Source organism: Macrotis lagotis, chromosome 1 (assembly GCF_037893015.1).
Source record: "Macrotis lagotis isolate mMagLag1 chromosome 1, bilby.v1.9.chrom.fasta, whole genome shotgun sequence".
Taxonomy (NCBI): Eukaryota; Metazoa; Chordata; class Mammalia; order Peramelemorphia; family Peramelidae; genus Macrotis; species Macrotis lagotis.
Window position 1 is genome coordinate 731595693 of NC_133658.1, and position 19701 is coordinate 731615393.

The window sequence follows — 19701 nt, forward strand, 5'->3', positions numbered from 1 at the left end:
AGATGGTTTTTAAATATAAAATATCACAATTCTGATGTATAGTCTCTAAATTTAAAAAAACAAACAACAAACCAAGAAATAGGTATAACCATTAAGCACTGTGAATCAATTCACATTAATCACATATATCACTGCAAAAAAAAAAAGTAATGTGAAACAAAATGTACATTAACAGATATTGGTTAAGATTTAACTTTAGGTGAAAAAAATGAGCTATGTGGAAATCTTATGAAATTTTTAGATTTTTTATAGGGATTTTGAGATTATTAAAAAACTATATACCCTTTAGAAAATTTGGAGGAACTTCTAACTATAAAGTGATACTGCTCTGGGTAACAATGCCAGAATTCAAGGAATAACCATCCCAATGATAACCCCATTTACCCTGCCAAAAAACACAACCAACCAACCAAACCAACCAAAAAACCCAAGTGAATAGAAGTTTGTGACGAGTCCTTCTCTTCCATTTTAATAGATACCTAAGAATCTATGTTCTTTCCTTCCTCTTTCTTTCTTTCCTCTTTTCTATTTATTCTCCTCTTCTCTTCTATCTATTCTCACTTTCACTGATTCCCAACTCAACCAGGATTAAATTATACACAAAAATATGTAAGTAGTATAATTTTGTGTAAATCTAAGTTTTCAATTCTCTGTTTACAGAATAAATATCTGTTCTGACTGAACATACTTAATTTTCCTTTTTTTAAATATAAAAATAAGTCACACTGTTTCATTTCAATGTGGCCATGAATTATCTCTCCCCTAGATCCCTAATCCCTATTGTCAGTGTACTTCAAAAGGAAAAAAATTATATACCATTCTCTTAGCTTAACCTACAAATTTTTCTACAATCATTTATATTTCATTTAGTTGCATAACTTTTTTTTTGTTTCAGTTACCTCATCATAGTATAATGTCATAACAAAGCACAAGAATAAAACATGACTAAGTCATACTGCTTTAAAAAGTAAAAACACAAATGAGCTATGTTTAAACTCTCTAAAAGTAGCTTACAAATTGGAAAAGGAAGAAAACTGCCTTTACTATAAAGAACACAGGTAAAATACAATAAAGAAAATATCCTTATGTCATTAAACACATACCTTTTTTCCCTAGAAAAATGTGGTCATATTTACATTTTAAAAGTATCTACAGATATTTTATTAAGACCCAATTTAAATCAAGAAATTCATATATTTTTCCCAAGGGAAAAAAAAGTACCTGAAGATTATTAAAAGCATGGCCTTTTAGAAAGAAAGGAAAACGAAACAGGGACAGCCAGGTGGATACTGGCTGTGGAGCCAGGAGGACCTGAGTTCAAATTCATCCTCAAACACCTAATAATTGCCTAGTGGTATGACAATGGGCAAGTCACTTAACCCCACTGCCTTGTTTAAAAAAAAAAAAGAAATACTATTTGAAACTCAGGATTTCATGTTTTATTATCTGTTCAGTGATCAATTTAGAAGAAAATGACTTTAAAATAAATTTAACATATTAACAGGTAAAAAAGAACAGCCACAATTTGTGGTTTGGTCACTTTCCTGAGATAAAATTATGATCAATATATTACATCTTTAATTACATTATAACACTGATATTTAACATTTGCTTATGGATTATGACTTAGCAGTTTCAATTCCTATATTAGCACTAAACAGATTCCGGGGGAGGGGGGGGTACGACAGGAGGGGGAATATTATTTTTAACCAGAATTGTGGCAGTTTGTTTGGCGAGATGGAGATCCTAGTGAAGGAGATCCTAGCATATCTTGCATCTCTGAAGCACTATTTATTTGTCCTGTGTCTCTTAGTCTTTTTATTTATATCATGGCTTTGACCTATATATGACTTATGATGCCTTTCTCTCTTATGAGCCTTGGCTCTCCCAGGAGATCTTCTATCCAACCAATATTTCACAGGTCACAACAGCTGATGAGAAAATGACCAATTCATTCACTCTCCATATGTCCCCACAGTTAACAAATTTATCAGTTCATAAACTGATTTCTATAGATTTATAGGTTCTATTTTAAAGTCTAGCCATAATAAGCCAACAAGAACCCATTCTTATAATTTCTGTGAAGAGATGTTTATGTAAGAGGGAAATTTTCTGAAATTGTAATTGGAAAAGGTAAAAGTTGAATATGAAATAACATAAGTCCTTTGGTTAGCATCAACCTATCCAAAATTAAAGGAAATCTAAAGGAGAGAAATAAAAAAGAGAAAATAAAGAGAAACTGTGGAAAGTAAGTAGAATATCAAATTAATTTCGCTCTATTTAAAATAGTGAAGGGGTAGAGGGAAGCAGAAGAAATTAATCCTTTTAAAATTTAACCAGTTATTCATTCCTTTTATATTTGGAGTGGCAAAAAAAAAAAAATGAAAACTTTTATTTTAAAGTGCAATTTAGGATGACATGTTATAATAATATTGATTTCTTCTCCAAAATACACATACCATTCCAGTCAAAGGTGCTGGAGTTGTGTCAGTGTAGAAGTATGTTGTTCCACCTACAGTTTCCTTCTGGATAACCTGGCCAGTAGATGAAGTCTGAGAAACAGGGTTATTAAGAGGTGTAGAGGCACTAGAAGGCACCAAGTAATTTGCTGGGTTTGGAGTATGACTTCTTCTTCTAGGTGCAGGAGATGTATGTGGAGTAATTTTAGGGGAATGAAGAGGTGAGGATCCAGCAGAGAGTGACATTCCTGAAGAAAATGTAAAATATTTTCTTAACTAAATCATGTTTTTCATAAAATATATTAATAACCATTAATTTATGAAAAATTCATTTTAGTATTTCTAAATTTGACTCAATAAAAATAATTATGAAAAGAATTTTATGAAGAGAATATTTAATGTTTTTAAGTTCCCCTTAAAATACAGTAATTATAAAATACAGTAATTATAAAATACATTAGAAAACACAAAATACAAATCTCTTCACATCAAAGATTATATTAAATACTTCAAAATGGTAAGAATAATTTCTCAAATAAAAAGAATTTTAAAATTCTATTTTAATGGCAAGACTGTATTGTTCAACATTTTTTTTTTAGATTTTTCGAGGCAATGGGGTAAAGTGGTTTGTCCAAGGCCACACGGCTAGGTAATTAAGTGTCTGAGGTCGGATTTGAACCCAGGTAACTCCTGACTCCAAGGCCAGTGCTCTATCCACTGCACCACCTAGCCACCCCCAACATTTATTTTTTTTTAAGTATTTCATTTTTAATATAACAATGGACATCACAATTCCAAAATATATTCTAAATTATTAACAATTCTCAAAGGAGCTAGTAAAGATGCTAAGGCCTATTTTCAACTCAATATAATAATGGCACTTTTTAGACATTAAGTCTAATCTATTTACTCTAAGAGTTAAGAAAACAAATGCATAATAGCCTATGCAATGGGTTTTTTTTAAGTCAATTATCTTTTTATCCAAAAAAAAAAAGCAAAAATTACTTTCAACTGTAAATGGGGGGAAAAAATAAAAATTTTATTCAAATTATAATCTGGAGATTCATTTAACAATGATTACGGGGAAAATAAGTCATTGAAGGCAGGGACTTTCATTCTTTTCTTTGGATTCCTAAAGTAATACCTAGTACATGGCAGGCATTTTAACAACAAAAAAAAATTTAAAAATCCAAACTGAAATAGACAAGGTGTTATATAAGGAACAACAAAAAGATGATACTGCCCTTGCTCTCCAAGAACCAATACTCTTAGTAAGTTTTTGAGTAAAAGTGTACTGTGCAAATGTTATGCCAACTCACTCTGAATTCATGAAAAAGAAATTTCAATACTAGGAAATATGACTTACAGAATAAATGTCTATTTATAAAAATACTGATAATTGCTTTTAACTGAGAACAGATTCTGTTGGAATAGAAGACCTACAGAGGCCACAGTTAAGTCTGTGGAGCAGTGAGGAATTCTGGAATATTAACAGAATTTTCAACAGTCACAAAAGTCTTAATACTTTTTGTTAAATGAAGTATTAACAAAACCTTGCCAAAATCTATACAACAATAATATGGTATCAGGAAAAGTAAGTACAACACAAATTAAGGGAAAAAACTTTGAAAACATTCCCCCTTCCATATTTATCATTGGTGGCACATACAAATTATATACTTTTAAACACCATCATATGAAATTTATGAGATCTGTAATGGCTTTCACAATTTAAGCAGAAAGCTCCAAAAAGCAAAGTGACATTCTAGATGAAAAGGTAAAATACTTAAGTAAATCATCTGTTTTTCATAAAGTAGATCAATAAACATTCATTTATGAAAAAATTATTTTAGTCATTCTAAATTCTATTCAACAAAAGGTAATAAAGAATAATTTAAAAGAATCTTATGTTGAGAATATTCTTTCAAGTTTCCCTTTAAAAGACATTAAAAAGCACACCAAAAAACAAATATTTTCCACACCCCAACCACCTCTTAAAACAAAGGTGTACAGATGGAACAGGCTTCACGTTGACTGCTCTAGAATATTAGAGAGAGAGAGAGAAGGAACTTTTGGTCAGCTGCTACTGCCATTCCAGAGAATTGCGATAAAATATTATATGTTTCTTTTTTTCTAATTCAACCCAAAAATATTGAATCATGGCTATTAGATACCAAAAGGATGACAATAGCACAAAAAAAATCAATGACTTATATTTATATAGTGCCTTACAACTTTGTGAAATAGAAAATTAACTATTGCAAATAAGGAGCTGAAGCTTAGAAAGGATTAAAGATATACTCAATCACATAGGTATTAAGTATTAAAGGCAATGGTCCATCTGATTTGAAGTTGAGATCTCTGTCCACAGTGTAACAGCAGTGTCTGTTAAAGAGATGTACTTGGAAAACATCACATGGATTTTGCAAATATGTATGGAAATTAAGACAAGAAACACAGTCACATTTTTTTTTAGGTTTCTGCAAGTCAAATGGGGTTAAGTGGCTAGCCCAAGGCCACACAGTTATGTAATTAAGTGTCTGAGACCGATTTGAACCCAGGTACTCCTGACTCCAGGGCCAATGCTTTATCCACTATGCCACCTAACCGCCCCGCAGTCACATTTTTAAAAATTCTTTGAAGAAATGGTAGGGATTGTGGGAGAAAAAGTGAACACAACTACAATGTTGGTAGAGCTATGAATTAGTAAAATCATACAGAAAAGCATTTTGGAATTGTGCTTTGCTACCTTTTAATTAGAGGGTCTGTTGGAGAGGGGATATCATGAGACTGATGTAACTACAAAAGGCAGGAATAAAATTTATTTATGAAAAAATAAGGAATAGTAAAGGAGAGATATATAGAGGGAAATTTAGGCAATGTAGAAACAAAAGTTGTTTAAAAAAATTTTAAAGAATACAATGTATAAGGCATTCAAAAAAGGATTAGATCTAGATTCAGGACCTAGACAAAATTCTTGTTATGATTCTCATGGCCTTAGGTAAGTCATTCTTCTTCTCTGGGCCTCAGTTTTCTCTACTTTTAAATATGGGAGTTGGAGGGAGTTGGATTAGACTTCTAAAGTCCCTTCTAGCTTTAGATCTATGATTTTAAGATCTATGCGAAATCCTTTAAGAATATGCCAAGGGGACAGCTAGGTGGTGCAATGGATAGAGCACCAGCCCTGGAGTCAAGAGTACCTGAGTTCAAATCCGGCCTCAGACACTTAATCATTACCTAGCTGTGTGGCCTTTGGACAAGGCACTTAACCCCACTGCCTTGCAAAAAACTAAAAAAAAAAAAAAAAAAAAAAAAAAAAAAAGAATATGCCAAGATCAAGTCACTTAAACCCACTGCCTTACAAAAAAAACAAAAACAACAACAACAACAACAAAAAGAATGTGCCAAGACAATGGCTTATAAATGGAAATTCATGGTCTTTTTTGCATCCTATTGCCTAAAAATGGAAGGTGCTTAATAAATGCTTGTTAAATTGAAATGAGTTCAATTCAGTTCTGAGATGTAAAAAACATTTTTCCAATGGCAATCTTCACATTATGTCTACAAGAGATGGAACATATTTTCATGTTCAGAAAGCAGATAAGCCAGGTTCCTAACAGCTGCATAATCTAGACAAAGTTGTCTTTATAAGGAAATAACAGTTACAGAAAAGTCTGTTTTAGCAAACGGCGCCCTGTTCACCAAGTAAAACAATTTTAAATGGCCTTAATGTTTCAGAAAGAAATTCAATCTCTGAAGTGTACACAATGACTTACACAATAAAATTAGGTGCATTGATATGGAAGGTTGCTCTCATCTCACATATATCCGATAACTATAGTCACTGTCAATTATTGAAGGATTTGACACCAAAGGAATTCTTTAAAAATTGCAAATCATATAGACAAGTTTTATGAATAACTATTACTTTAACATTTGAATCAAATTGATTTTTTTTCTTGTAGCAATTAGACTCTAACTTTTCCTCAATAACTGGATAACTATTTCAGTATCACTGAGGATTTGAGATCCACTACCTTTTCTGAAAAGCCCTGGGATGCTTTCATAGGTTCTGGAGGAAAAAAAAATCTTTTCCACCATGGACTCCAATTTTAAGTCATTCATTTCTATTAGAGGCAAGCAGTTACAGTAATGGCAACTGGTAAAAACAACAACCATTACGTTGACGATCATGCTAGAATCTCAGTCTATATCCTCATCAAACTTCCCAAAACCTTACTTTCAAGTACAATTTCATGTATTGTGTTTCTCATTAGAATGTACCTTTTTACAGTAGGGACCAAGTGGCTAAATCATAGTCCCTAAGCACACAATAAGTACTTAGTAATTGTACATTTCTGTTCTGAGTGTCTTTAAGCCATCTTCTTGAATAGGGACAAGTTTCTCAAAAAAAAATGGAAAAAACACATTTGTAAGCTTTAAAATATATATTAATATACTTGAAAATAATATCCATAAATGACAGAAAAAAAGCAGGTGGTCCAGTGGATTTCAAGTTTAGCTATGCAAGATTTCTCATCTGTAAAATAGTATATAACCTCTTAGGATAGACAAAATGAGATGATAATTATAAAGTGCCTACTTTACCTAGCACTACAGAAATGTTAGCTTTGTATTATTATTATTATTAATTAGGACCATATAAACTTAAAAAAACTTGATGGAGATCAATTATCTAGAGATTGAATTTTATAAATCAAACCTATTTTTAATGATTTCAAAAAATTTTAAATGACTTTTTAAATTGACAAGCATTTATATTTTCTCCTCCATAGTTAGGAAAACAACCTTATAACAAATAAAAAGTCATATAACAAACAGGCATAGTCAAGCAAAATAAATTCCCGTATTGGCTATAGCAAAAAAAAAAGTTTATCTCATTCTACTCTCATCTATAACTTACTTTCTATTAAGATTTGGTTATCAGGTACACTTAAAAAAATTCTCTAGAAACTATTTTTTTGCCATACTGTTTGGTAACATATAATATGAAAATATACGGGGTAACCAGAACTACTGATTATAGAATTATAAATCTCAGAAAAGTTGAGTTTTAATTACTAATAATTAAGCTACCTCTTTAAGCAGAGATGAATAACTACTAATCAAGTCTTTTTTGATGGACTAGATAGTTGCTGAGCTAATTTTTAAATCTAAAAATTTGGTGACTTGTGATTTGATTTTCTGAAAAATGAGCAGGGCTAAACAAAACAATTACGAAATAAAGTGATACTTCTATGAAACTTGATATAGCTCCTTTTACTATTTTTTTTTTAAGATTTTGCAAGGCAAATGGGGTTAAGTAGCTTGCCCAAGGCTACACAGCTAGAGAATTATTAAGTGTCTGAGGCCAGATTTGAACTCAGGTACTCCTGGCTCCAGGGCTGGTGCTCTATCCACTATGCCACCTAGCTGCCCCACTTTTTACTACACTTTTAAAAATTCATTAATATAGATTATCTAAATTGATTGTGACAGCAATCATTAGACAAAAATATAAGTATTTTTGCAATACTCCAAGATTAAGTCACTTGCAAAGTCAAGATGAGAACCAAATATCATGATTCTTAACTAAATGCTCTTTCAATGTCAAATTTATTTGGCCACAAACAAAAATCTCTTAACTTTTTAAAATGAATTTAGACACACAAAGAGGTAAACTTAAATCATTTGTGTTATTTTTAAATTTCTGAACTTAAAACACCAAAAAAAGAACTTTTATATATATAAACAGTAAATGAAAAGAATAATCAATATGTAACTAGAAATTTCTATTTGATACTGTTTAAAATATCATAAGCTACCATAAATTTCACAACTATTCTATTTATCTATGCTTTCTTCTGTTCTTGTGATTTTTAGAAAATATTTTTGTAGAAAAATTTTCCTTTTATTGTCATCTCTATTACTTAACTTCCCTCACTCCATTTCCAAATTCCCTTTCACTGAAAAAAAAGTGGGAAGGCCAAAGGACTTATAAAGATTAGTTTTGTTCTTACCTGATTAATGTGAACAATAAAGATTAAAGCACAGAAAATGTTCCCTTGTGATCTATAGTCTAATTTATTATTAATACATTGAACATCTTTATGTTATCAAGTATGATGAAAGCAGTCAAAATGCTCTTCAATTTTCCATTTTAAAAAATTCTAGAAACTAAATACCTTTCAGAAGGAAAACTCTTTTCATTCAATTTTTTTAAATTTAATTGAAAAAAAATCAACTTCTCAACCTCCCACCTCTCTACTCCAACACTGAGAGCAACAACAAAAATAAAATCCATTACATACATATACAGCCAAACAAAAAACATTTAGAAACTGGCCATATCCAAATATGTATGTGAGTATAAAAATATATGCACACAAATATAAATGACTCTCTACCAGGAGACAGGCAATATTTCATTATTAAGTCTTTTGGAATTAGTTCATCATTACTCTGATCAGAACTCTTAATTCTTCTCAAATTGTTTGCCTTTATTATATTTCACTTAATTCTTCATCAGTTTATCTAAGTCTTCTTACGTTTCCCAGGATAAAACTATTTCCATTATAATTCTTATAGTGCAATAGCATTTTGTTATATATATATATATATACATATATATATATGTATATATATATATACACATATATATGTATAAATGTATAACATGTTCAAAGATTTCCCAATATACTTTCACTCAGATCCCATTCTTTGCTACCACAAAAAGAAATTAGAATTGTTTTCTTTCCTATCTCCCAGATGAGTGCTTTCTGCACGCACGCATATGTGTGTGTGTGTGTATTATGTGTGTGTGTGGTGCTTGTGTTTATGTATTCTTCCTTCCCTCAGTCAAATGAAAGGAAGATTCAAATGTTAGCTATTTCCTCATCCCTTCCCTCCTTGATTTTATATATACAAAGTACATACATATAAACATGTGCACACCCCAATTATGTGAGACTTTACCTAATCTCCCTTTTCCTTCTCCTACTTGACTTGTTCCTATTCTCTTTCCATTTTTCTCTTAAGATTATCAAGACACAGCAAGAGACCCCCAGAATTTGTATGCTTTTGTTTAGTCATGTTTATGTCTTCATGATCCCATTTGGGGTTTTCTTCTCCAACTCCAATAGGAAACTGAGGCAAACTGGGTTATATGACTTGCCCAGGGTCAAACTGTGTCTAAGGCCAGATTTGAAGCTAAGTCTTCCTGATTCCAGACCCACTAGGCACAAGGCCACCTAGCTCACTACAAAATAAGGGATTGGACTTTTGCTGTTTGGTCTTCCCAGACCTGTGGACTTGAGCACATCAATAATATCAATGAGGTTTTCTTGGCAAAGATAAAGGAGTTTACCATTTCCTTCTTCAATAGATTAAGGCAAACCAGAGGTTAAATGACTTGCCTAGAGTGGAGAAGTTGGTAAGTATCCAAGCCTTAGGCCTTTCAACTCCAAGACCAGTCATCAAGTTGCCTCAAACAGGCCACTTTTTCTAATCAGTCTACATCTATGATGCATGATAATAGCTTTCAGAGGAGAACCATATATCAATCTCCCCATATTTGAAGTTAAATGGTTTATCCTTGTTTAGTCCTTTGTGATTTTCCATTTATTTTTACTTTCTTATACTTCCATTATAGTTTTTGGTTTAGAAGTTCAAAGTTTTTATGTAGCTACTGTCTTTTCATTAGGAAAGCTTGAAAATTCTTCATGCCATTAAAGTTTCATTTCCTAAGTTAACTTTCCCACCTCTTAGAACTATACTCAAGATACTACTGGGTAAGCTATTCTTGTTTGTAAGTCTATATCCTTTGCCTTCTGAAATAGTGTATTCTAAGCTCTTCAATCCTTTACAGCAGTGATTACTAATCATGTGACCTGATATTGTGGATCCTAGATACTTAAATTCTTTCTTTCTGGATCTAGCAGTATTTTTACTTTGATCTTCAAGATTTGGATTTTAAGTATGGTATTTCTTGGAATTTTCAGTTTTTTTATGGGGCAACCAAAAAATTCTATTTTCTATGTTGTGTATCTGCTTTTTTTTTTTTTGGTTATAGTATATTTTGTAACCTGTGATTCTTAAATCATCCCTCAATGTTTTCTTTTTCCAGGTCAGTGGGTTTTGCTATGAGATACTACCCATTTTCTTCTAATTTTCCAGTCTTTAAATAGCTGTTTTAATACTGTTTCATAGAGTCATTGGTGTCATCTGGTTCATTTTTAGGGAGTCTTCTGGTGGAATACAGTTTTTTGTGCCACACTATTAATTCCCTTTTCAATTCTTTCTTTCACAATTCTGATGTCTTTTCCAATTTTCTTTAGAAATTTCATTTCATTTTAAAAATTTCATTTCATCTCTTCCAGGAATTCAGGTTCAGTGTATCCTCAAACTGTGACTCTGACGCTTTGTTAATAGGTATTTTGAAGTCAATATCTTATGAATTTGTATCTTGAGCGACCCTGATACCAAAAATAGCATTTTAATGATGGGAGGTTTTGGGGTTTTTTTTTGGTTTTTGCTCATCCTTCTAACCTACTTCCTGACTTCAGAACTGATGGTAGGGGCAAAATCTGTTTAACCTGAAGAAAAGGGAAGGTTTTGTTCAATCAAGTTGCTATGGGGTATAGAAGGGATTCTTCTAAGGTTGCAGGAGATACATATAAACTTTCTGCAAAACCTAAGAATTGTGATCCAGGACAAATTCTAAACACTTTCCCCTGGTCTGAATAATGCAAGTTTCTATTGGGTTTGCATCTAAGCAACAGCAGACTGCTGTATGAAGTCATAATGACAAAATTTGTTGAAATGTTGTTCAACTGTTATTTCCCCTTGTTTCTTGTTTGTTCTTTTGTTATAAGGGGTGGCTCTTTGGGAGGGAAAGAAAGAGGAAGATATATTGGAAAACAAAGGTAATGTAAAAACTAAATTTAATAGCAATTTTGTTTCCTGAAAATTAAAACAAAAGGCCTAGTAAGTAGAAAAAGATAATAATGGTTCTATTATACCCTACCATCAACAGAAGGCACATGAAGTATTGCATTTAGTTTTATCACATTTTCATGAGTCCAAAAGAAGGGAACCAAGATAGTGAAGGGATTAGAGAACAATTCATTAAAAGGATTAGCTGGAGAAACTGGGGATATTGCAAGGGCTGGGGGTGGGGGAGGAGGGGTAGATAGAGCAGGAGAAATCTACATAATCAGTGCCTTAAGTATTTCAACAGCTATCTTATGGAAAAGGGATAACACTTGTTCTGTTTGGGTTCAGAGGGAAGAAGTAGGAGCATTCAGTAGAAATTAGAAAAGCAGATTTACTAGAGAAGTCTGAAGATGGACTAAGTTGTATCATGAGGTTTCATCTCACTGGAGTCTGGAGGTCTTCACATAGAGGCTGGACAACCACCTGTTGGGAATCTTATGCATGGGATTATTAGTGAAGTACAGTTTAGAATAGATGGTCTTTTGAAGTCTCTTCCAACTCATGGATTCTAAAATATTGTGCCATACACGTATCTTTGTTGTTTAGTTGTATTTTAGTCATGACTGACTTTTCATGACCCTATTTGGTGTTTTCTTGGCAGGGAAACTCGAATGGTTTACCATTACCTCGTGAAATTCATTTTACAAATGAGGAAACTGAGGCAAACAGGAATAAGTGATTTGCCCAGGGTCACACAGCTACTAAAATGCCAAATTTAAACTCAGGAAGATAAGTATTCCTAACTCCAGGCCCCATGCTCTATCCACTGAGCTACATAATTGTCACTGGCAATCCATGCACTAACACAAGATAACTAGAAACATGCTTTCTACATATAAATAGATATGAAAGTGTGAGGTTTCCCCTGCCACCACATTTAAAGAAAAGTAGAACAAATCTCTTAGATGGAGATAGTGTCATGGCATGAAAAAACCCAAGACAAGTAATCAGTTTTAACATTTCCCCTCATTTTCTGACAAGTCTTTAGAACTCTGAAGCTCTCTGTATTCTCTTTAAAAGTTCAATTTAGAGAATTCATAGTTATAGCTGACAATAAATGTTTAAAGCCTTTCATCTAGGTAAAATATGTTACCAAAACGAAATGGCCACTGCAAGTAATATGTCTTTATCAGTGTATCTTTAAACCTGAAAATTTTGAACAAGCCCTAATAACCTTATTCAGTGTTGTTCAGAATTTCCTTAAAATTCTAACTAAACTACTGTGAAATGTTACCACTTCTTGATGGTTTGACGCTTTGTGATTTATAATCTGCATGGAATTCTACTGTAAGATTTCCCCACAAAACTTATTCTGCTTAACAAATGATATGATAATTAAAATTCTTAATTATTATTGCAAATAACTAATAAATCACATTAATATATATCTGTATATATTGTTTGCTTCTAACAGAATGTAAGTCCTTTTAAGGGTAAGCATCTGTTTGATATTGTCTTTGTGTCCCTAAAGCCAGCTATCTACTAGGTGCTCAATAAATGTTTGCTGCATCCAAATGAATTAATAATCTAGTGTTACAAAGCACAGAGGTTATGTAATTTTATTTCATTCCTTTTTTTTAAGGTTTTTGCAAGGCAAATGGGATTAAGTGGCTTGCCCAAGGCCACACAGCTAGGTCATTATTAAATGTCTGAGGTCGGATTTGAACCCAGGTACTCCTGACTCCAGGGCCGGTGCTTTATCCACTGCGCCACCTAGCCGCCCCAATTTTATTTCATTCTTATGGAATCTCTGGAAAGGAGATAATGTGACTATTACAACCTTTACAAGTTTAAATTATTTGCTTCTAAGGTTGTACAACTGGCAAACAATTCAGCTTGACCCTCAAATATAGGTCTTCTGACTCAAAGTATAGTACTTCTTATTGTTCATTTCATCATAGCTCCTATTGCAAAGTATTTTGTCATAATTCTTGAGTGTCTGCCTACTAAAGTCTAAGGTTGATAAAAGCGCTATAATGGCTTAAAAGAAAAAACATACCCCACACTCACCAATATGATACTGACCAATACATTTGTGCAAACCTGACTTTCTCAGGAAAACATATGCCAACACTTCCTTTTTTTTGCCCTAGGATGTTTCATTTCTAGAGAGGTCAATATGTGGCTAATTGAGAAAATTCAGTTCCCCAGAAAATCCTTTAATATACAACCAAACTGGATACAAAATATACATACATAACATATACACGACATACATACGCATGTATGTGTATATATATATATATATATATATATATATATATATATATATATATACTAATGCACATAAAGAACAAAAGAAGCACATTTACATGGGAACTTCCAGTCACAGAAATCTATGCTTAAAGTATATTCTATTCATTCCAAGTACATGTTACTTTTTCTAGTCCAATGACTGTATAATTAACTCTCTTAGGAAGGACAGAGAACACAATGATAAAATATTTCTAAGAATCACATGGACTTTTCACTTTTTAAGGAGAAGTAATAAAAAACTTGCTATTCACAGAACCTAAGAAAAATTAAAGAGTTCTCTCATGGTAAAACAATTCTCAGCAATAAAATGAATATGAAGCATATGTCAAACATCATATTAGGAAAGGCAAATATGAATTCAGGAGAAATGAATAAAAGATACAGTTTAATTCTAAATTTTAATTTGACAAATTAAATGCTTACTGTATATCAGCACAGGACTAGAAGCTAGAGTCACAAAGACAATAATATAAGCAAGTAGGGAGTGAAGACTAACAAACTGAGGTTCAAAAAAAGCTTGTCAAAGGTGATCAGGTCAAGCATCAGTTTGTTGGGAGCATAGAGATGTAAAAGAAATTATGAAACAAGGTTTCAAAAGTAGAGTCTTAAATGCTAAGCAAATTTTTTTCTTTTAAATAAGTAGCAACAGAGAATCACTGATAGGTTTTTAGCAGGAGTGATATGATAGACCTATGTCCTAGATTCTAGAAGAATTATTTTAGGAGCTGTGTAAAAGATGGAGGAAGACTGGAAGCAAGGAGACAACTGGGATACCAGTGAAATAACAGCAGGGTGGTGGCAGTGTTAGTGTGGAAAGGATGTGGATATGAGATATGGAAATAGAACTGATAAGATGCATAACTTATTAGAAATAGAGGCAGAGAAGAATGAGTTGAGGATAACTTCTATGTTAAAAACTGAGTTGACTGAGAAACAGGCTTGAAAACAGGAACAGGCGACAGGGGAAAATAAAGTTTTAAACATTTCATTTTCAATCAATAGGACATTGAGTTATTGAACATAGACTAGAGTTTAAGGCATTCAGAAGAAAAGAAAGTTACCTTTCCTTTGATCACAATAATTTGAAAATAATCTCACTCTTTTTAAAGAAAACAGCTTGAGCAGCAATTAATAGAAAAAGTAGGAGCGGCTAGGTGGCATAGTGGATAAAGCACCGGCCCTGGAGTCAGGAGTACCTGAGTTCAAATCTGGCCTCAGTCACTTAATAATTGCCTAGCTGTGTGGTCTTGGGCAAACAACTTAACCCCATTGCCTTACCAAAAAACAAAAAACCCATTTTAAAAAAAAGAAAGAAAAAGTATACCTAATCATACTAAATACTGCACCCAAGAATAACTAAGGGCTACCTATAATCAATGTCTATTAATGGCAAATTTTCTATTAAAAAGCAGGTGCTCTAGTCCAACTGAGATGATTAAAATTACCACACCACCTGCTAAAATAAAATTCCACAGAATCCCCCCACAAAGGAATATTCTTTGTCTTAAGTCATTTATATATTCCAAAGTTAGCACAATTCCCACAACATAGGATATCTCAAAAAATGTTTTGTGATAGGGGGAGAATGGCTTGTTATAACAGGTAAATGCCTATATACAACTTAAAGCAATTCTTTTAACATGCTAATTAATTACTAATTATAAAAATGGGATGTACCTCTCACCAATTCAAGTTCCTACCGAACTTGAATTCCTCATGATGTTCTTTTCTAAAGGATATGTATGTCCTGCCAAACAACCACCTGGATATTCCAAGGCTACTGTAAAAGAAACAACAGCAATACATGATTTCAGAAATGAAACCAAAGTTATAGAATAACTTTTGAAAAGTTTCTGCAGCTTACACACATCAAATACCATACCACCAAGGGAGCAAAGGAAGAAAAATTAGGTTATTTATGCCATGGTCTCACTGTAATACTGTTCTTAAAACTACAAAATAAATGCTAGAGGGCTATCAAATGATATAAATAAAACATCCTTATGATAAGCCCTTTCAGAACTTCAAAGACATATCACCTTTGGATGGGCTCTAATACGTTCACTTTGCACTTTTTGCTCTTTAGTAATTATCATTTTGATGAAACTGTAATATGTATATAGTATATACTTTATATATATATATATATATATATATATATATATATATATATATATATATACCCAATATAGTTTAAATTAAGTGGTTAGATTTTTTTTTAGATGATTTTTAGATAGATTTAGTTAGATTTTTAGTGATTCAACTACTCTTCAATCACATGATCAAAATTTTATAAAAGAACTAGTAATTACAGTTGCAATCAACAGAGAACCGCTAAGTAACTGAATACATGGCACCTTAGTAGCTTTGAGAACATTAAGTTCAACAGCTAACCTCTAGTTATTACCTCTAGATATTACACAGAATATACCTTAAATAGATCTTAAGTTGATTGCCATAAATGGAAGAAAAATATAATTAAAGATTACTTTTTTCCTAATATTAGTGAGTTAAATGATAAAGGTCATTTAAAAAGTAAGCTTATTAAGGTTTATTACTGGCATATTATAATAGCAGAATATTTGTTCTGGAGCGGCTAGGTGGCATAGTGGATAAAGCACTGGCCTTGGAGTCAGGAGTACCTGGGTTCAAATCCGGTCTCAGACACTCAATAATGACCTAGCTGTGTGGCCTTGGGCAAGCCACTTAACCCTGTTTGCCTTGCAAAAAAAAAAAAACCTAAAATAAAAAGAACATTTGTTCTATGTGGGCATAAAGCATATAAGTCATAAAGAATCTCAAGGGTTTAGATTCAAGGATTGGCCTAAAAGAAGTTACTCAGTCAGTATTCTTACATAATGGGGCTGTCTATGAACCTCTTTCATAGGACTGAAGGGGAGGAAAAGTGGTTCATGAACTTTAAAGCTCTAAATATATGCATCATCATTATAACTTAATAGCTGTTAATGGCACATTATAAAATTAGCTTATCTAATCTAAGACATGGTTTCCAAACTGAGTATACAGTAATGACAACTTATAAAAATGAAAAATACTTTACTGCAGAAACTCACTGCTGTATGTTGATTTATATGGGTAATGTTTACAATTAACAAAAATATATCCAAATTCATAATCTTAGGAAGGAAGGCAGAACAAACTTGCTAGACAAATTTGGATCATTATCAAATGCTTAATGTAGTCATCTGTCATTAAAATCTTTTGTCTTATACTAGACAAATATTTGAATTGATAAAATGATGTAGAAAACCAGAAAAAAATCATTTGAATATGGTAATAATTACTTCATATTTTAAGTCAGTTTCTTGGAAGTAAAGGGAGGTAATACTTATCAAAACCTAATCTAAACCAAGATTTGAACTCTTCATTACAGCTATTATACTTATTCACAATAATATTTATGAATACCTTCACTGAATGGCAGCTGTCTTAAAGGTACAAAGTTCATTTTAGATTAATACACCACCAATTCAAACCTTCTGAACATGTATTAAGCTTTACCATATACTAGACATTGGGAATCCAAATCTAAAATAATAGTCCCTATTTTCACTCAAAGCATACTGGAAAGGATAGAGACAAGATGGCAATCTGAGACAGCAACTCAGTCAAACTCTTCCAACACTGCCCTCCAAACAATTTTAAAAATAAGACCTCAAATAAAATTTGCGCAAAGGCACAGAAGCAGAGGGGGGAACAATGGTTGGGACAATTTGGTCAGAATATAGAGCACATAAAAAGTACTGTTCAAAACTGAAAAGTTAAGCAAAATCAAAGAGTAAAGGGCTTTAAATGTTAAACTGGGGAGACTGTATTTTCAGAGAGGTAACAAGGGAGCCATTAAAAGTTCTTGATTTAAGGAGGAACAAGGTTTGTGCTATGTAGAAGAAGAGAGGGAGTTCAAGGGTATCACATGGGGGTAGCTAGGTGGCACAGTGGATAGAGCACCAGTCATGGAATCAGGAGGACCTGAGTTCAAATCTGGTCTCAGACACTTAATAATTACCTAGCTGTGTGACCTTGGGCAAGTCACTTAACCCCATAAACTTGGAAGAAGTTAAAAAAAGTCACAGTCACACTAAACAACAGGAATTACTTGAGCATTCATTTAAAAGTTTCCTCATTTTGAAAAATAACATCACCTCCCCATAAAAAATCGGGAGCATAATATTGGTTTTAATGAATACAGTATTTAAAAATGATTCCATCTCTAAAGAACTGGAGCAAAATTAGTGTTGTCTAACTTTAGCAAATTTATTTTCTAAAAAAATCTCTATGAGACAGAACTGCTGGTAATGATCTCCTCATGGTTCTGTTATTATTATGTAAGTCACCAGTAAAGATAACAACATACTGACTTAAGATCCCCCATAAGAACATTTATCATGGAATATGGGCCATAACTTAATACTTCCACATCTATATCCTTTCCTAATTATGTTAAAAGTCTGAAAATCATATTGTTAATAAAATACTCATAAAATCATAAACAATAAGATAAAATGTAAATAAAGTTCAAAATGAACATTTAGATAGCTTCAATAGGGTATCTCACAGGTATCTCACAAAATCAACATACCTAAAATAAAACTCATTGTTTTCCTAACTGTGGTCCTTTCTCCCCATTTCCTTATTTCTGCAAAGGACAACACCAATCATTACTCAGATTTATAATCTCAGTCATGCCTGTTTTGTTCCTCTATCCCAGTGTAGGCATGCTCTTCCCTCCACAATTCACTTAGTTGCCAAGTCTTGTCAATTCTTCCATCGCAATATCTCTTAGATTTTTCAACTTATGTAGCCAACAACCAAGACCTCATCTCCTCTCTCTTACTGTACACTCTATCAACTGATTTCCCTTTCAGTCTTTCCCTTTTTAAACTAATTCTCCACACCTGCCAACTGATACTCTTAAATCAAAGGTCTGATCAACATCACTGCCCTTACTCAACAATATTCAGGGTTCCACCTGCTAAGACAAAATGCAAATCCTCACACTGAAATTTCAAGTCCTTGACAATTTTGGTGTGACATACCATTAGAGAATGTTTGCAAATTACTTTCATCGAGGCACTTTAGATTCATGTCAAAGTGAACTACTTTCTTTTCCTTAAATCTGTGGATTTATAACCCATCTGCATGTCTTAGGTCCCACCCCCCATTCTTGGAATGCAATCCCACCTCACTTTTGTTCCTTAAAATCCTTAACTTGTTTGAAGATTCAGCTCAAAGGCCACCATCTATGGTACTACTGACCTCCCTAACTGCTACTATTCTCTAACTTCTCAAGACAAATAGAATGTGAACCACTTGAGGGTTTTTGAATATGGCTCTTACACTAATGTCTTACTCTGAAGTGTGGTATGAAAATTCTAAGCTTCAAAAAGGCTTCCCAAGCAGGAAAGCCTTTTGGTATGAATTTGGCCCTGGACTGAATATCTTTGGAGGACCAGCATAGCAAAGTCTGAAGTCTTATCACTGGAGATTTGGCCAAAAACTCAAATAGAGACCATGAACTAAGGTATTGCGGAGTTGTAATTTACAATTCCATCAACATGGATAAAAGAAGTCTCAATCCCACATGATGAAATAATCAGGGTTTTTTCAAGTGGTGGCTTCATATGCTACCATATATTGAAATGATTCTTTCAGAAATTAAAATAACAATCCTAAAATATTTATAATACTTCAGAGGTTTATTATAGAATCATAAAGGTTAATGGTGATATATTCAGTTAACTATATCATCAAGGAAAATAGGAATCCATCCTATTTCTAAAATTCTTCAAAGGAAATTCCACAAAAGCCCTCAATAATCTATTCTTGCACTTAACATTCTAAGCATGAAGTTTTTATTATATTTAAAAGCTCATATTCCTCAGGCTAAACAGAAAGCCTGTTTATTAAGCACTGTAAGTATAATAACCATTCATATTACAGTTGTGCACAGGGTTTTTAAAGCATATTATAT

General features: G+C 32.6%; 1 protein-coding gene and 1 long non-coding RNA gene across 3 annotated transcripts in view; one reads left to right on the forward strand and one right to left on the reverse strand.

Moving 5' to 3' along the window:
• The window catches only part of PAN3 (poly(A) specific ribonuclease subunit PAN3), a 146116-nt gene that overhangs the window by 35108 nt on the left and 91307 nt on the right, over nt 1-19701 (reverse strand). For both annotated transcript variants that reach the window (XM_074216145.1, XM_074216146.1), the window contains one exon: nt 2460-2707. In XM_074216145.1, coding sequence (XP_074072246.1) covers nt 2460-2707 — 248 coding nt within the window. The remainder of the gene's footprint in view (nt 1-2459; nt 2708-19701) is intronic.
• Nucleotides 11312-19701, forward strand: part of LOC141507948 (uncharacterized) — a 97034-nt gene continuing 88644 nt past the window's right edge. Inside the window, exon 1 of the long non-coding RNA XR_012474307.1 lies at nt 11312-11383. This is a non-coding gene — a long non-coding RNA (uncharacterized LOC141507948). The remainder of the gene's footprint in view (nt 11384-19701) is intronic.